Below are 15,121 nucleotides of genomic sequence, written 5' to 3'. Positions count from 1 at the left end.
CATTACAGCTTTTAAAATATTAAATTAAAAGCATAAGTTTTCATATTAAAAGCCCAAATATTTCAAGTACATTTTTTCACTAATTGGAATTAAGAAGTCTGAACATATATCTTATTATGTAAACTCTAAAACAGTTTGTCTAAGAAGATATGGTTTAAAATAATAATAGTAATAATAATAATGATTTCTAAGAGGTTTTTGATAATTTGACATGTAGATGATGTTGACAAATGGGAGTTCAAGAAATTTAACCTCATTTTAGTAAAATATGGTTTAGTAAGCATTAAGAAGACAATACTGCAAGTTATTTTCATTTGTAAATAATAGGCTGCCCTAAAATAGTTTATTATTTACAACTTTTATGGTTTCTTTATAGTTGTTTGACTTCTGGTATTTTCCTTTTTTGACGTAATTATATCTAGAGCATTTAGCATCTCAATAGGAATCATTTAAAGTGCTTTTCTTTTCCTATAAAAAATGATTTTTCCTATTTTTCTTATACCTAAGTGTATCCCTGTCTGGAATATGATGTGATGTGTCTTTAACATAGGCAGCAGTCATCAAAAGGAAAAGAAAAAAAAAAAAAACCAAACAAGCAAACTTTGAATAATGCTTCAAGGGGCAAAGTGAAAAAATGTATTAAGTAAAAATATAGTTAAGTTAAACTTTATTTTCCTTTAGAAATTTCATGGGGATTATCATTCAGTTTTTGTCTTCTTCCAAGGATACACAAAAAGAGGTGTATTGTCTGTCATTCTCTCTCATATCTTGTATCCGCAAGGGGAAATAGAGTATGGCTCTTTGAAAGAAGATATAAAATGAAGTATAAACTTTTAATTATTCTGAGGTAAAAATGTAATTACTTGAACCAAGGCAAAGAGGTAGGAGGTAATTGCACCAGTTATGAATTGTGATTATGACTCAGTAGAAACTGTCATTTGAGTCATGTTATTAATTGATCCAGTTCATCACATAATCAACGAAATGCTAATATATTTGTATTCTGGACTTTTAGAACCAATCTGACTATATTTTGATGGCTAAGGAAGCCTAGCCACAAAACCTTAGTGGGTAAGGGGTAACAAACTATGAAGTATCATAGGAAAAACATAATATATATCAATGAACATTTAAGAAAAGGCATATAGTGCATATTTAGTCATTTAGTTCTTATAATGTTAGTGATTTTTTTCTCAAGTTTTTATTTAAATTTCAGTTGTTAACATACAGTGTAATATTAGTTTTAGGTATACAATATGGTGATTCATCACTTCCATACAGCTTGCTTATTACAGCAAGTACATGCCTTAATCGCCATCACCTGTTTCACCCAACGTCCCCTCTGGTAACCATCAGTTTGTTCTCTATAGTTAAGAGTCTGTTTCTTGGTTTGCCTCCCTATCTCTTTTTTTTTTTCCCTTTGCTTGTTTGTTTTATTTCTTAAATTCTGTATATGAGTGAAATCATATGGTATTTGTCCTTCTGACTTATTTTGCTTAGTGTAATACTCACTAGCTCCATCCGTGTCATTGCAAATGGCAAGATTTCATTCTTTTTGATGGCTGAATACCTATACTACATCTTCTTTATCCATTCATCAGTTGATGGACACTTGGGCTGTTTCCATAATTTGGCTATTGTAGATAATGTTGTTATGAACATAGAGGTGCATGTATCCCTTTGAATTAGTATTTTCGTATTCTTTGGGTAAATAGTAGTGCAATTGCTGGATTGTAGGGTAGTTCTATTTTTAACTTCTTGAGGAACCTCCATACTGTTTTCTACAGTGGCTGCACAAGTTTTCATTACCACCAACAGTGCAAAAGGATTCCCCTTTCTCCTCTTTCTCACCAACACCTATTGTTTCTTGTGTTGTTGATTTTAACCATTATAACCAGGTGTGAGGTTATCTTTCTTTTTTTCTTAAGTTTATTTATTTATTTTGAGAGAGAGAGAGAGAGATCATGAGCGGGAGAGGGGCAGAGAGAGAGGGAGAGAGAGAATCCCAAGCAGACTGCACTGTCAGCGAAGAGCTTGACACAGGGCCCGATCTCAGGAACCTGAGATCATCACCTGAGCCAAAATCAAGAGTCAGATACTTGACCAACTGAGCTATCCAGGAACCCTGAGGTGATATTTCATTGTAGTTTTGATTTGTATTTCCCTGATGATCAAAGATGTTGAGCATCTTTTCAGGTGTCTGTTGACCATCTGTGTTTTTTCTTTGGAAAATTGTCTGTTTATGTCTTCTGTCCATTTTTTTAAATTGGAATTTGTTTTTCAGGGTTGAGTTTTATGAGTTATTTATATATTTTGGATACTAACCTTTTATCAGGTTAGTATAACCAGGTTAGTATATTTGCCATTTGCAAATACCTTCTCCCATTCTGTAGTTTGCCTTACAGTTTTGTCGATTGTTCTCCTTACCATGCAGAAGCTTTTTATTTTGATGAGGTCCCAGTAGTTTATTTTGGTTTTGTTTCCCTTGCCTCCAGAGACATACCTAGAAATAAAGTGCTACAGCCAATGTCAGAGAACACAGTGCCTGTGTTCTTCTGTATGATTTACATGGTTTCTTACCTCACATTTAGGTCATTAATCCATTTTTAACATAAAATGTAAAAAAGTGGTTTTTTACTTAACTGTAAAAAAGTGGTCCAGTTTTTTTTGCATGTTGATGTCCACTTTTTGCAACACCATTTGTATAAAGTACCAACACTGAAACAGGAAGAAATAGAAAACTTGAATAGACCAATAACCAGCAAAGAAATTGAATCAGTATAATAAAAAAATAAATAAATAAGAACCTCCCAACAAACAGAAATCCAAGGCCAGATGGCTTCACAGGCATAGTCTACCAAGCATTTAAAGAAGAGTTAATACCTGTTCTTAAACTATTCTAAAAATAGAAAAGGAAGAAAAACTTACCTACATTCATTCTATGAAGTCAGCATTACTCTGATACCAAAACCAGATAAAAACTCCACTAAAAAAGAAAACTACAATCCCATATCTCTGATGAACATAGATGAAAAATCCTCCACAAAATACTAGCAAACCAAATCCAACAATACATTAAAAAATCATTCAACTGCGATCAAGTGAGATTTATTCCTGGGATGTAAGTGTGGGTCAGTATTTGCAAATCAATCAATGTGATACACCACATTAATAAAAGAAAGGATAAGAACCATATGATCATTTCATCGGATGCAGAAAAAGCATTTGACACAGTACAACATCCATTCATAATGTTAGTAACCATAAATCTATGAGTGTCACTGATTTCAGTAATTTTGTAAGATTAAAACATCTATGCATTTATCTTTTTGTGTATTTTAGTATGTTTGCCATATAATCTTTGAATATTTTTTTAGTCTTGAGGTATTTTTTTTCACACTTATCATCCCATGAAATGACAGGGAATGGGTTCCAGCAGCTCAGGCTCCTTTCCATTGGTTCTCAAAAAGTGTGATTCTCTGGGTGAGACAGGCTGGCACTTCAGGTGAACCCAAGTACCTTTCTCTTTGAGTACCTTCTTTTTCTTACCATTTTTCTTCATGCGCTTCAGGAAGCTATCTCGGCTCTTTGAGTGGTTTATATGCTCAATATGTACATTAATTCTCTTGGCAAGGATCTTGCCCTTGTTTGTGCACAACAGTGCCAACAGTATGTGGGTAACATTGTAGACTCTTCCAGTTTTGCCATGGTAACATTTGTGGGGAATTCCTTATAGAACAGTGCCCATTCCCTTGATGTCCATAATGTCACCTTTCTTGTAGATTCACATGTATGTGGCCAAAGGAACAATTCCATGTTTTCTAAAAGTTCTAGAGAACACATAACGAGCACTTCTCCTCTTTCCCTTTGTGTTGATCATTTTGGTGAATTACTAATATATGATGGTTCCAGGTGAAAGGATAATCTTTGAATTTTGGATTTTAGAGGTGGTAAAGTTATTCTTGTTTTAAGAACCGGATGTCTTATTTTTACACACACACATACACATATACACACAATTGCATGGCCATGATGGAATCTTTTAAATAGTTTATTGTTTGGTTCTTATTAATCTATATTTTACTTTTTGGTTTTATCTTTTAAACAGTTATCCAACTGACCATGTCAATTAAGTGCAAATAATAAATCCAAAACTAAATAAGATAATGGCTTTCTGGAAAATATAATTTTGTGAGAGAGATAAATATCTGTTGCATGCTAATATAAGCCAGCATAGAATAAGTAGCATAATAAGAAATACAGAGAAGTATTTGACACTTCTTTAGAGAACCAGGATTGAGTTTACAAGCGCTATTACATTTGAACTGCTCTTACAGGACATATAAGATTTAAGGAGGCAAAAATATGCATTCTCAAGTAAAGAACAGTGTGGGAATATAGGTATATAACATTTCAGTCAGTTGGGACAAATGAATAAACAATAAGCAAAGACATGGAAAAACAATGAATATAGAGTATATCCAAGAATTAGAAGGTAAAGTTTGGATTCAGCATAGCATACCAGTCTTAAAAGAAGCATTTCAGAGAGAAAAAAAAAAATCAATAGTGCATAACAGGATGTAGACATCTAGGGAGCAAGAAAAGGCACAGATGGCTCCTGGGTTTCAAACCTGGTGTTGGTAGTGGTGGGGAAAAAGAGGGTGAAGATATCTAAGAAAAGACAGCATGGCATTTACAGTGATACTATGCATGTTTATGAAAACTGTATTGCCTTTGATTTGATTATCAAAAGTGGGAAGATTAAACAGACTACTAGAAAGTTAGAAGAGTTGCTTTTTTTTATTTCAATATTTTGTATTCATGTAGCAATCCTGTACATATTTTGTCAAATCCACACTTTTCAGAAGGCAGTTATTAATCGGTATAAAATCTATAATCAAAGGAAAAGATGTTTTCAATTTACTTTAGTCACCAATTCAAGATAGATCCCCAAATGACACATGCATCTTCATTGGACACTACTAAATGCTGCCTCAGCAGCCAAAGGTGTACATTACGGAAATGAAAGAGATTTATTCTTTTAGATCATGTAGGGTATATCTTGGTAATGTCTTGATTTTTAAAGCATCAAGACATACAACAAAATGTATTATTTCTTTTAGATAGGCAAATAATATATGATATAGTAAGAGCGTAAAAGTTTCTAATATACCAGTTGGCTTGTTCTAAATTATAGAAATCCAACTCAAAGTGGCTTAAAAAAGGGAATTACATTGATCTGGGCAGGCTTTAGACATGGTTAGATTCAGATGCCAGAATGCTGTCAGAAATTTTCTCTCTCCGTTTCTGGAGTTTCCTTTTATCTCGGTTAACTTTATTTTTCGGTCAAGTCTTTTCTCTTTCCATATGGTGGCGAGATACTACTGTCAGGCTTATGCTCTGCTAGATTGGAAATACAACTATCTCTGTCCCATCAGTTTTACCAGATTCTCAGGTTAACTCTTACTGGGCCATCCTGGATCATGTTCTTAATCCCAAATCAATACCTGCCAGGGGTGTGGGAATTTTGATGTGTCAGGCTTTGTTGTGTTTCCACTGCTAGAGCATTGGAAAGTTGTCAGCCTTACCTGAAGCACATGTGCTAAGAATGAGAAAGGGTGCCTCCAAAGGAAAACTGGGGTCTGTTGCCAGAAGAAGGAAGATCAGATGTTGGATGGATGAGTGAGTGAATGAATGAATGAATGAATGAAAAGTATCCACTGTTGATAGTCATTGCTTTACAAATGTAAGTCCATGCATATGTGCTATATAATATGGCAGCCCTAAATAAAATAGTACATACTATTCATTGAGATATCTTAAATTATAATGGACCTTGTTTTGCATGTTTATTAAGGTATGGCTTTATGAAATAGGTAATTTTCCTGCCGTGATGATGAAATGTGACTACAGACACTCTCATTGTTTTATAAAACCATAATGAGTTACAGGTCTTATTTGGCAAAGGAGTAAATTTGTTTAATATTTATTTTTAATCAGAAACATATCAACATTAAAACCTACCTATTTAGTGGTTTTGATACTAGATTCCAATACAGGTTCTTTGGCTGCACATAGAGAAATAGTCACTTAATTACTTTTTTTTTTCCCCCTGAAAAGCAGTTGATGCTAGTAAAATTAGTATAATTATATTGTTAATCTTATCTCATGTTTATTTGATAATACATAATTGTAAGTCTAGGAATAGGGAAAATTTAAGTAAAGTTTTTTTCTTTAAAAACAATACTTAAGCACATGATTACTATTCAAATAGGTTTAGGTTCGAATGGGAGCTCTCCAACACAGAGATAACAGAGAGCAACCTTATGGGAATGTCTGATAATAGAGAATAGGATTCTTTTTTTAATATGAAATTTATTGTCAAATTGGTTTCCATACAACACCCAGTGCTCATCCCAACAGGTGCCCTCCTCAATACCCATCACCCACCTTCCCCTCCCTCCCACCCCCCATCAACCCTCAGTTTGTTCTCAGTTTTTAAGTCTCTTATGTTTTGGCTCCCTCCCTCTCTAACCTTTTTTTTTTTTTTTTTCCTTCGCCTCCCCCATGGTCTTCTGTTAAGTTTCTCAGGATCCACATAAGAGTGAAAACATATGGTATCTGTCTTTCTCTGTATGACTTATTTCACTTGGCATAACACTCTCCCGTTCCATCCACATTGCTACAAAAGGCCGTATTTCATTCTTTCTCATTGCCATGTAGTATTCCGTTGTATATATAAACCACAATGTTTTTATCCATTAATCAGTTGATGGACATTTAGGCTCTTTCCACAATTTGGCTATTGTTGAAAGTGCTGCTATAAACATTAGGGTACAAGGGCCCCTATGCATCAGCACTCCTGTATCCCTTGGGTAAATTCCTAGCAGTGCAATTTCTGGGTCATAGGGTAGATCTGAGAATAGGATTCTTACAGTACAAAAAATGTGAAAGACATTTAGATAAATATAATCACTGTCTCTCAGAGGTTTTCTTACTTACTCCTTCTCCTTCCAGTTAGGCTTTGTGTCTACTTTGTACTCTTCATATATACCAGCACTTTTAAGACTTCACTGCACTGTTGCATTTACACATCTTTTTTTCTACAACTAATCTATAATTTCCTTACAGGTAGGAGCACTGTCATATATATCCTTTATCTCTAACTCCCAACACAGGACCTGGGCCACTCAGTATTCCATAAAAGATTGAATTGATGGTAGCAACTCTAGAGTATAGTTCTGAAAACTGATTTATAACTGTCAACATTATGTCTGATTTAGTTGGTATATGTTACACCAAATGACTTGTGTGCTGTCTAGGACCCAGCTTTATTATTATTATTGTTATTCTTAATTCTTTAGAAATAAGTATAGAGGGCCATCTCGGTGGCTCAGTGGGTTCAGCATTCGACCTTGGCTCAGGTCGTGATCTCGCAGTTCGTGAGTTTGAGCCACCATCAGGCTCTGTGCTGACAGCTCAGAGCCTGGAGCCTGCTTTGGATTCTGTGTCTCCCTCTCTCTCTGCTCCTCTCCCACTCGTGCCCTATCTCTCTCTCTCTCTAAAAAGTAAACATTTAAAAAAAAGATTTAGAGATAAGTATGCATATACATATGTGAGTCAGTATTGCAAATGCTATCAATGCACAGACTTTTTCATTGGTAAATGCTATATTCCCATATCTAAGAAATAAACAAGTAGACCATCTTACATAATTTTCCACCCTCCTTTTCTCTTCCCTACCCTACCCAGTATTCAGTTGCCTGCTGTCTCCAGGCTTCCATATTAGTGCCTCACTTCTTCTTGGCTCTGGCCTGACACATAAAATGGCACTAGAACATTACTTTTCTGAGACACTATGCAAATGGATTAATTTTTCTTTTTGTCTCAACTTCTCATTTTCAGAGTGTGTTTCTTGTTAGTGTCCATATTAAGTGTGCAAATAGATACATACATATTTTTTAATTCTTCAAGAAAAAAAGTATAAATCTGAGAGGTTTTTTTTTAAAGGTTCCACATCTTTTAAAAATTTTATGTATGTATGTATGTATGTATGTATGTATGTATGTATTTATTTATTTATTTTATTTATTTATTTTGAGAGAAAGAGAGAGCATATAGGGGAGGGGCAGAGGGAGACAGGGACAGAGAGAGAAAGAATCCCAAGCAGGCTCTGCACTGTCAGCGCAGAGCCCCACGTGGGGCTCAAACTCATGAACCATGAGATCATGATCTGAGCCAAAACCAAGAGTCAGACGTTTAACTGACTGAGTCACTCAGGAGCCTCATGAGAGCTTTTTCATTTTCTTGGGCCAAAAACAAAAGTTGGGTGACATGTTCCTTTGGCTAGGCTATGCAGTATTTATATTTTTTTTATTTGGAATTTAATAATTTTTTATATTTATATTTTCCTTAATTTTTTAATTTAATTTCTAAGATCAGTAATCTTATGTAGAATTATTACTATCTAAAATTAAGGAGTGCTACTACTAATATTAATATGCAATCATTAATACTTTCTCTTAAATCATAACACACCCTTATTAAGTTATATGTGGACAGATGTAAGTTCTACCAACAAAATTTGGGGACCACATCACTATTTGATAAAATAGCAATTATGGCTGACAGTATTTTATATAAGATAATTTCAAATAGTTAAAACTAAAATCCAGGGAATAGTACTTATTACATAAAGATGACTTTATTTGTGTGTGTGTGTGTGTGTGTGTGTGTGTGTGTGTGTGTGTGTGTCTAATTTGTATTAGAAGGATATCTTTAATATAAAGATAGATGGGATGGTGTCATTTTTCAGTTCACAAAGAGACAGATATTTTGCAAGATGTTTACTTTTATGAAAAGTTTACACACCATTTCTGAACTATGCATTATTTCAGCATCTTTCGATATTGAAAAGAAAGAAAAATGACTAATGGGACAAATAAAAGAAAGGACAGACTAATGTGCAATAATGAAAGTACTTTGCACACATCTGTAAGTTCTTTTGGAAGAATAGAACAGTAAATAAATATAGTAGAAGACTGGTGGACTGGTGTGCAGTGTAGTAGAAATTAGTATTACCTTTCCACATCTCATAGAAGTGTAAGGTGATTTTAAGATATTTTAAATTTATATATTTCATTACTTTTTATTGACAGTGTGTAGAACAGTTCCCATAGTTAAACTTTCATGTGCTCGTCTCTTCTTGGGCTATAATCATGCAGGTAATTACTACGCTGGGCAAAACAAAAGTGATATTAGAATTTAAGCTAATTGAAGAACAGCTCTTTTGAAAGTTTTGGTTAATTAATATATTTTTCTTTGCAAAAATTGTGTTAAAACATAAAAATTATGTTAAAACACTACATTTTGCCAGTATATAAATGTTTTCAACTGTATAAAAAATGTTCTGATTTTGAAAAGAAGTACTTATTTGTAAAATATCATATTTAACATTCACATATTTAAACCCTTAAAAGTACATTTTCTCAATACTTCATGTGCACAGTAAAATAGAAGGATGATTCTAATTCATCTTTATAATTAATACAAGGGGTAATCATGGTTTAACTTTCTAATTATAATACTAACATACTATATAGCATTTCAAACATATGTTTCTATAAAAAAGGTCTGTGAACAAAATTAACAAATTAACATGTTTTAAAAAATTATTTCTCTGTCTACCTCTTGAAATCCAATGCACTTAATCGGGGATATGAAGGATATATTTGATATTTCTAAACAATGTTTCTAGACAGTTTAGGTTGTTTCCATTTAAAATGAAATTATTTTACACACAAACTGGAATGAAACAAAATCCTGTTCCTATCAGTTATAGGTGTGGAAAAGAAAAGTTGTGCGTGAATGTACATGTGTGTTAATACATGTAAACATATTTATGAGATGACCCAGTCTGGAATTTGAATTTATACTTTCACTGCCTGCTACCTTCAAGAGCAAAATTGCATGGCTGTTATTTCTTTAAAATATTTGTCTTAAAGAGAGCATGGCAATACTTGCTAAAAACTAGCTGGTGAAATATTTCATAGAATATCTCAACTAATTCCTGTTCATTTTTCAATAAATTCTTTCAACCTGCCATTTGAATATCTAGAACGGGGAAGGCGGTTCCTTTAGCGCTTTGTCAGCGACACAGCACTCACAGTCTCTGACCTACCCAAGGAGTCATAAAACAACACCATGGGGATCTTTGTGCCACCAAAATAAAAATTTTAATATTTATATTTTAATTTCAGGGGTTATGGTAACTACCCTACTGATTTTATACTTTCTATAATAGTATTTGATTGTACTTAAATAAATCAAACTAGGCTGGGTTTCGTGGGTGGATGTTTCAATACAAATTAGCTAAAATGCCTATACTTCATATGGTCACATTGGATCATTGTAAGTATTCATGTGACTCCAGTAATTTTTCAGTCACCTTTGATAATATGGTTGTAAGCCCTATTTTTTAAAATGTAGCTATTACTGCCAGAAAGAAAAGTATCTAACTAAAATAGTCATTTTACAAATTTAAGTAGAACAGCCAGGTAATATTCTCAAATAGCCTTCAAGACCTACCTCAAAGTGACTGAAATTTTTTATATTAATTATTTAGAAAAATTTGTTATTTTTATAGTTATATGTTGTGTGTCAGTTTAGGTGAAAAATCAAAATACTACTAGTAATTATTGATTTCAGAAAATATTAGTCATGAAACAAGTAAATTTTGAATAACACAAAAATTACTAGGTGATAAGGAACATGAAATTAATTTTTTGAATGGACTCAAGCTAGAACTTTACTACTTTTATCTTTACTAACTTTGCATCATAATCCTGCACTCTTTGTTTTTATATGTTTTAGACCAAAGGTATTCTTAAAGATACAATAGGTGAAGAATATCCACATTATTTTTATTTTGAAGCTATATAAAAATGTTACCATTGATGTATAGTTATGATACCCTCTTTTTAAAACATACTAATTTCTTATAAGTTGTACTGCAAAATGCAACAAATCTCAAGGAAAATTCTGTTTAATAATTTTAAACTGAAAATTGCATTTTCTTTTAAAAATTCTGATTTTACAAGATAAGTGTATTAAAATGTGATAAAAGTCACTTTAGAAGTTGTGCTATTTCTGTCTTTCATAAATTATGTTTAAATTAATTTTCACTTATTTTACTTTTGCTAGGATAGCAAAGTAATATAATGTATATGCGCAAAACAGAAGTATTATTTATACGTATTTTTTTTAATTACAGGTAAAGATTATAGTTCCCAACAGCACAGCAGGTCTGATAATAGGGAAGGGAGGTGCTACTGTGAAGGCTATAATGGAGCAGTCAGGGGCTTGGGTGCAGCTTTCCCAGAAACCTGATGGGATCAACTTGCAAGAGAGGGTTGTCACTGTGAGTGGAGAACCTGAACAAAACCGAAAAGCTGTTGAACTTATCATCCAGAAGATACAAGAGGATCCACAGAGTGGCAGCTGTCTCAATATCAGTTATGCCAATGTTACAGGTCCAGTGGCAAATTCCAATCCAACCGGATCTCCTTATGCAAACACTGCTGAAGTGTTACCAACCGCTGCAGCAGCCGCAGGGCTATTAGGACATGCTAACCTTGCTGGCGTTGCAGCCTTTCCAGCAGTTTTATCTGGCTTCACAGGCAATGACCTGGTGGCCATCACCTCTGCACTTAATACTTTAGCCAGCTACGGATATAATCTCAACACATTAGGTTTAGGTCTCAGTCAAGCGGCAGCAACAGGGGCCTTGGCTGCAGCAGCTGCCAGTGCCAACCCAGCAGCAGCAGCAGCCAATTTGTTGGCCACCTATGCCAGTGAAGCCTCAGCCAGTGGCAGCACAGCTGGTGGTACGGCGGGGACATTTGCATTAGGTAGCCTGGCTGCTGCTACTGCTGCAACCAATGGATATTTTGGAGCTGCTTCTCCCCTAGCTGCCAGTGCCATTCTAGGAACAGAAAAATCCACAGATGGATCAAAGGATGTAGTTGAAATAGCAGTGCCAGAAAACTTAGTTGGTGCAATACTTGGCAAAGGAGGGAAAACATTAGTGGAATACCAGGAGTTGACTGGTGCAAGGATACAGATCTCCAAAAAAGGAGAATTCGTACCTGGCACAAGGAATCGGAAGGTAACCATTACTGGAACACCAGCTGCAACACAGGCTGCTCAGTATTTAATTACACAAAGGATCACATATGAGCAAGGAGTTCGGGCTGCCAATCCTCAGAAAGTGGGTTGAGTGCCCCGATTGTACGTCAGATTGTTTTAACCCCTCCTTTACCCCATTTTCAAGAAGGATGTACTGTACTTTGCAGAAGTGAAGTTTTTCTGTTATTAATATATAATTATGCAAATGAATGCGACTATGTTGACAATGTGTATATGTAAATAATATGTGTTTTACCAGATGTTTCATAGAAAGAATTTTTTCTTGATCTGTTTTGTTCTCTATACTTTGCTTGTGTATATTTGTCAGAGGTGTTTCTAGTGTAAGATTTAAGCCTGCCATTTTACCAGCATTATTGTAGTTTAATGATTGAATGTAGACAGGGATATGCGTATAGTTTTCAGTATTAGTTCTAGATAACACTAAATTAACTACTGTTAGGTTGAGTATGGTGGGGTCAGTGACCTAAAATGGAGTGAGGCCAAAGCACTGTCATGTAAGTCTTACTTCCTGCTTAGGGCACAGTGAAGTAGGAAACAATATTTTGAAAATAAGTTTTAAATTTAAAATGATCAAAAAGCAATATAGTTGCATAAAAGCACTGTAAAATATTTAAAAGGTTAAAACTGTGGAAAATTATATTGGTAAGTTTACAGATCAATAAAAGCACCTGTTCTCCATCTGAACTAGACAATGGAAATAATGCTGCATGCTGGCCATGGCCCATTCTTCATCATTTGTAAGTTCAACAAAAGTTCTCACATGGAGTCCCACCTCTTCAGAGGTTTGTACATTTGTTTTTAAGCACTGAATTCACTACTGATCCCATCGCCTGGCCAGTAGAACAGTCATTACTCCATTAACATCCTCACTGTTTAGACACATAACTGTGGTACAGTGTATTGGAAATTTTATAAACAAAAGTGAAAGTGCCAACAAATTATTGATAGCTGATAATGTTTCATTATCTGCAACTGCTTGATAAGTATGTTGCATTTTAAGAGCTTATAATTGTGTATAATTTGTTAACACTAGAAACCTATTAGTATTGTGAATGTAGATTTTACTGTGAAGCTATCTGTGATTTAGCTGTTTGCTCCCATGATGGAGTCTTTGCAGCATGGCGCTAGCAGCCAATGCAGTTTCTAATACTCGGTAATTTGCATGTTTTGTGGAGCATTTTTATGTCACCAACCAGACAGTATTTCCTGCATGCTTATTTAGAAGAGGCAGTTTATCTTGAGAGGTAGTGTGATCTACCTTTGTCAGGCTTTTTGACAGGTCATTTCAAAGTAAGCCTTTGTTCCCAAGACCCAACAACTGTCACCCTCTTCTGTACCTCTCCTGAGTGCCAACTGTCCAGGCCATTTGACACACCATCTGTTAACCTCTGAGTTTGCCCACTCAAGGCCACTCATAGGGGCATCCATCCCCAAGCACCTCCTCATGCTGTGCATGCAGTCTTAAATTCAATGGACAAAAATAAAATGCTGGCTACCTCTGGATCATCTGGCTGAGCAACTGAATTACAAAAGAGAATTACTTCCATCTCAACTTCAACCCATTGATTACGTCCATCCTAGCAAGCTAAATGGCATCCCAGCTGCTCCTTTCTGTGCAACCAATTAAAGAACAATGAGTGTGATGCTCCATGTCTGAATTTCGTCCAGCCTCTCTCTGAACTGTGATCTTTGTCCTCATGAACTTTCCCTTTTGTTCATTGAACTATATGGACTCTTCATTTCATATTGATTTACTGTGCAATTTACTTTTGGACATTGAGAACTTGAAATTATTTCCTGATCCCTTCCCCTTCCACTATTAATAATTCATTTCTGTCAAACTGTAAGAGTAGATTCATTTTTTTTTTAGTTTTTAACATTGGACTGTTATTTCATTTTAGAGTTCTCTATCTCTAAATATTTATTTAGAGAATGATTTTAAAAGGGAATGATATGCTTGTTTAAATGAAAGAGAAAAGCTGTAGTAAACTGTGTTAATTGGTAATGACTATTTATCGTCGATACTCTGTAGCTGTGTAAGTTTTGACAAATAGTGTATCTCGTGGAATCAGTGGTTAGCATTGCCGCTATTATATTTACTCATTTTATCATTATAAATGTGCTTAGTTCATCATGTAGCATCACTTGTCTCCCGTCTCATTTTTTCCTTGCATGTCACAAGTCTCAGATCATTTATAATACATTAACAGTAAATAATATCTATGTAAATTTCTTTCACCATGCTGTCTCAGAGTCAGCAGTGAACAAAGGCGAAGATTGGGGCCCCACTTAGTTGAAAAAGAGAAAGGAAGTGATCTAGGATGTGTATTAGAAGCATTTCAAATGTTGGGTCTTTAAAATGTTTTGTTCAGTCTTAGCAAATCTTCAACCTTTTATTTCAAAATTCCAGTAGTCCACTGTGGAGCCCATGCATTTCATCTGGAATTAATGTTACTTTGAAGCCAAACCATTTAAACAATTATGTGTATTTTATTAGCTAGTATTGCTGAAAATGCACTCAGTTCAATTTCAATTGTAAATGGGAATTATAAACTTTTGCTAGTTGGCATGGTTATATGTTAGTTAAAACTGAAAGCTAAATTGAAGATATTTACATTTTAATTTATGGTAACAGATAAGGGTTTGTGTGCATTATGTGTAAATCAGCTTCATGCTGTCTAAAAAGTTATTCTCTGAAATTTATAGACCATGTAGAATTGATTTGTGATGTGATGCTTTAATTTACTGCAAGAAAATTAGTATGGCTTCAAACTGCCACAGGTAGGCATGTAACAATGGCTGTTCAGCTATACTGATCCAAAATGGAGAAAACTGATGATACAAGGGCCAAACATCTTATGAAATGCAACTATTTATAGACTTGTTTTGCTATAGGGAGGCTGGTGAACATGCT

At 34.5% G+C, this 15,121-nt stretch overlaps 1 protein-coding gene across 8 annotated transcripts in view; it reads left to right on the top strand.

Annotated features, from left to right (window-relative positions):
- Positions 1–14,348, top strand: part of NOVA1 (NOVA alternative splicing regulator 1) — a 151,318-nt gene extending 136,970 nt beyond the window's left edge. For all 8 annotated transcript variants that reach the window (XM_058738702.1, XM_058738701.1, XM_058738704.1 and 5 more), the window contains one exon: positions 11,273–14,348. In XM_058738702.1, the coding sequence (XP_058594685.1) occupies positions 11,273–12,277 (1,005 nt within the window). In that variant the 3' untranslated portion in view covers positions 12,278–14,348. The remainder of the gene's footprint in view (positions 1–11,272) is intronic.
- Positions 14,349–15,121: the final 773 nt, after the last annotated feature.

Source organism: Neofelis nebulosa, chromosome 7 (assembly GCF_028018385.1).
Source record: "Neofelis nebulosa isolate mNeoNeb1 chromosome 7, mNeoNeb1.pri, whole genome shotgun sequence".
In the NCBI taxonomy this organism is placed as follows: Eukaryota; Metazoa; Chordata; class Mammalia; order Carnivora; family Felidae; genus Neofelis; species Neofelis nebulosa.
The sequence above is the reverse complement of the archived record's forward strand: the minus strand, read 5'-3'. Positions and strand labels throughout refer to the sequence as shown.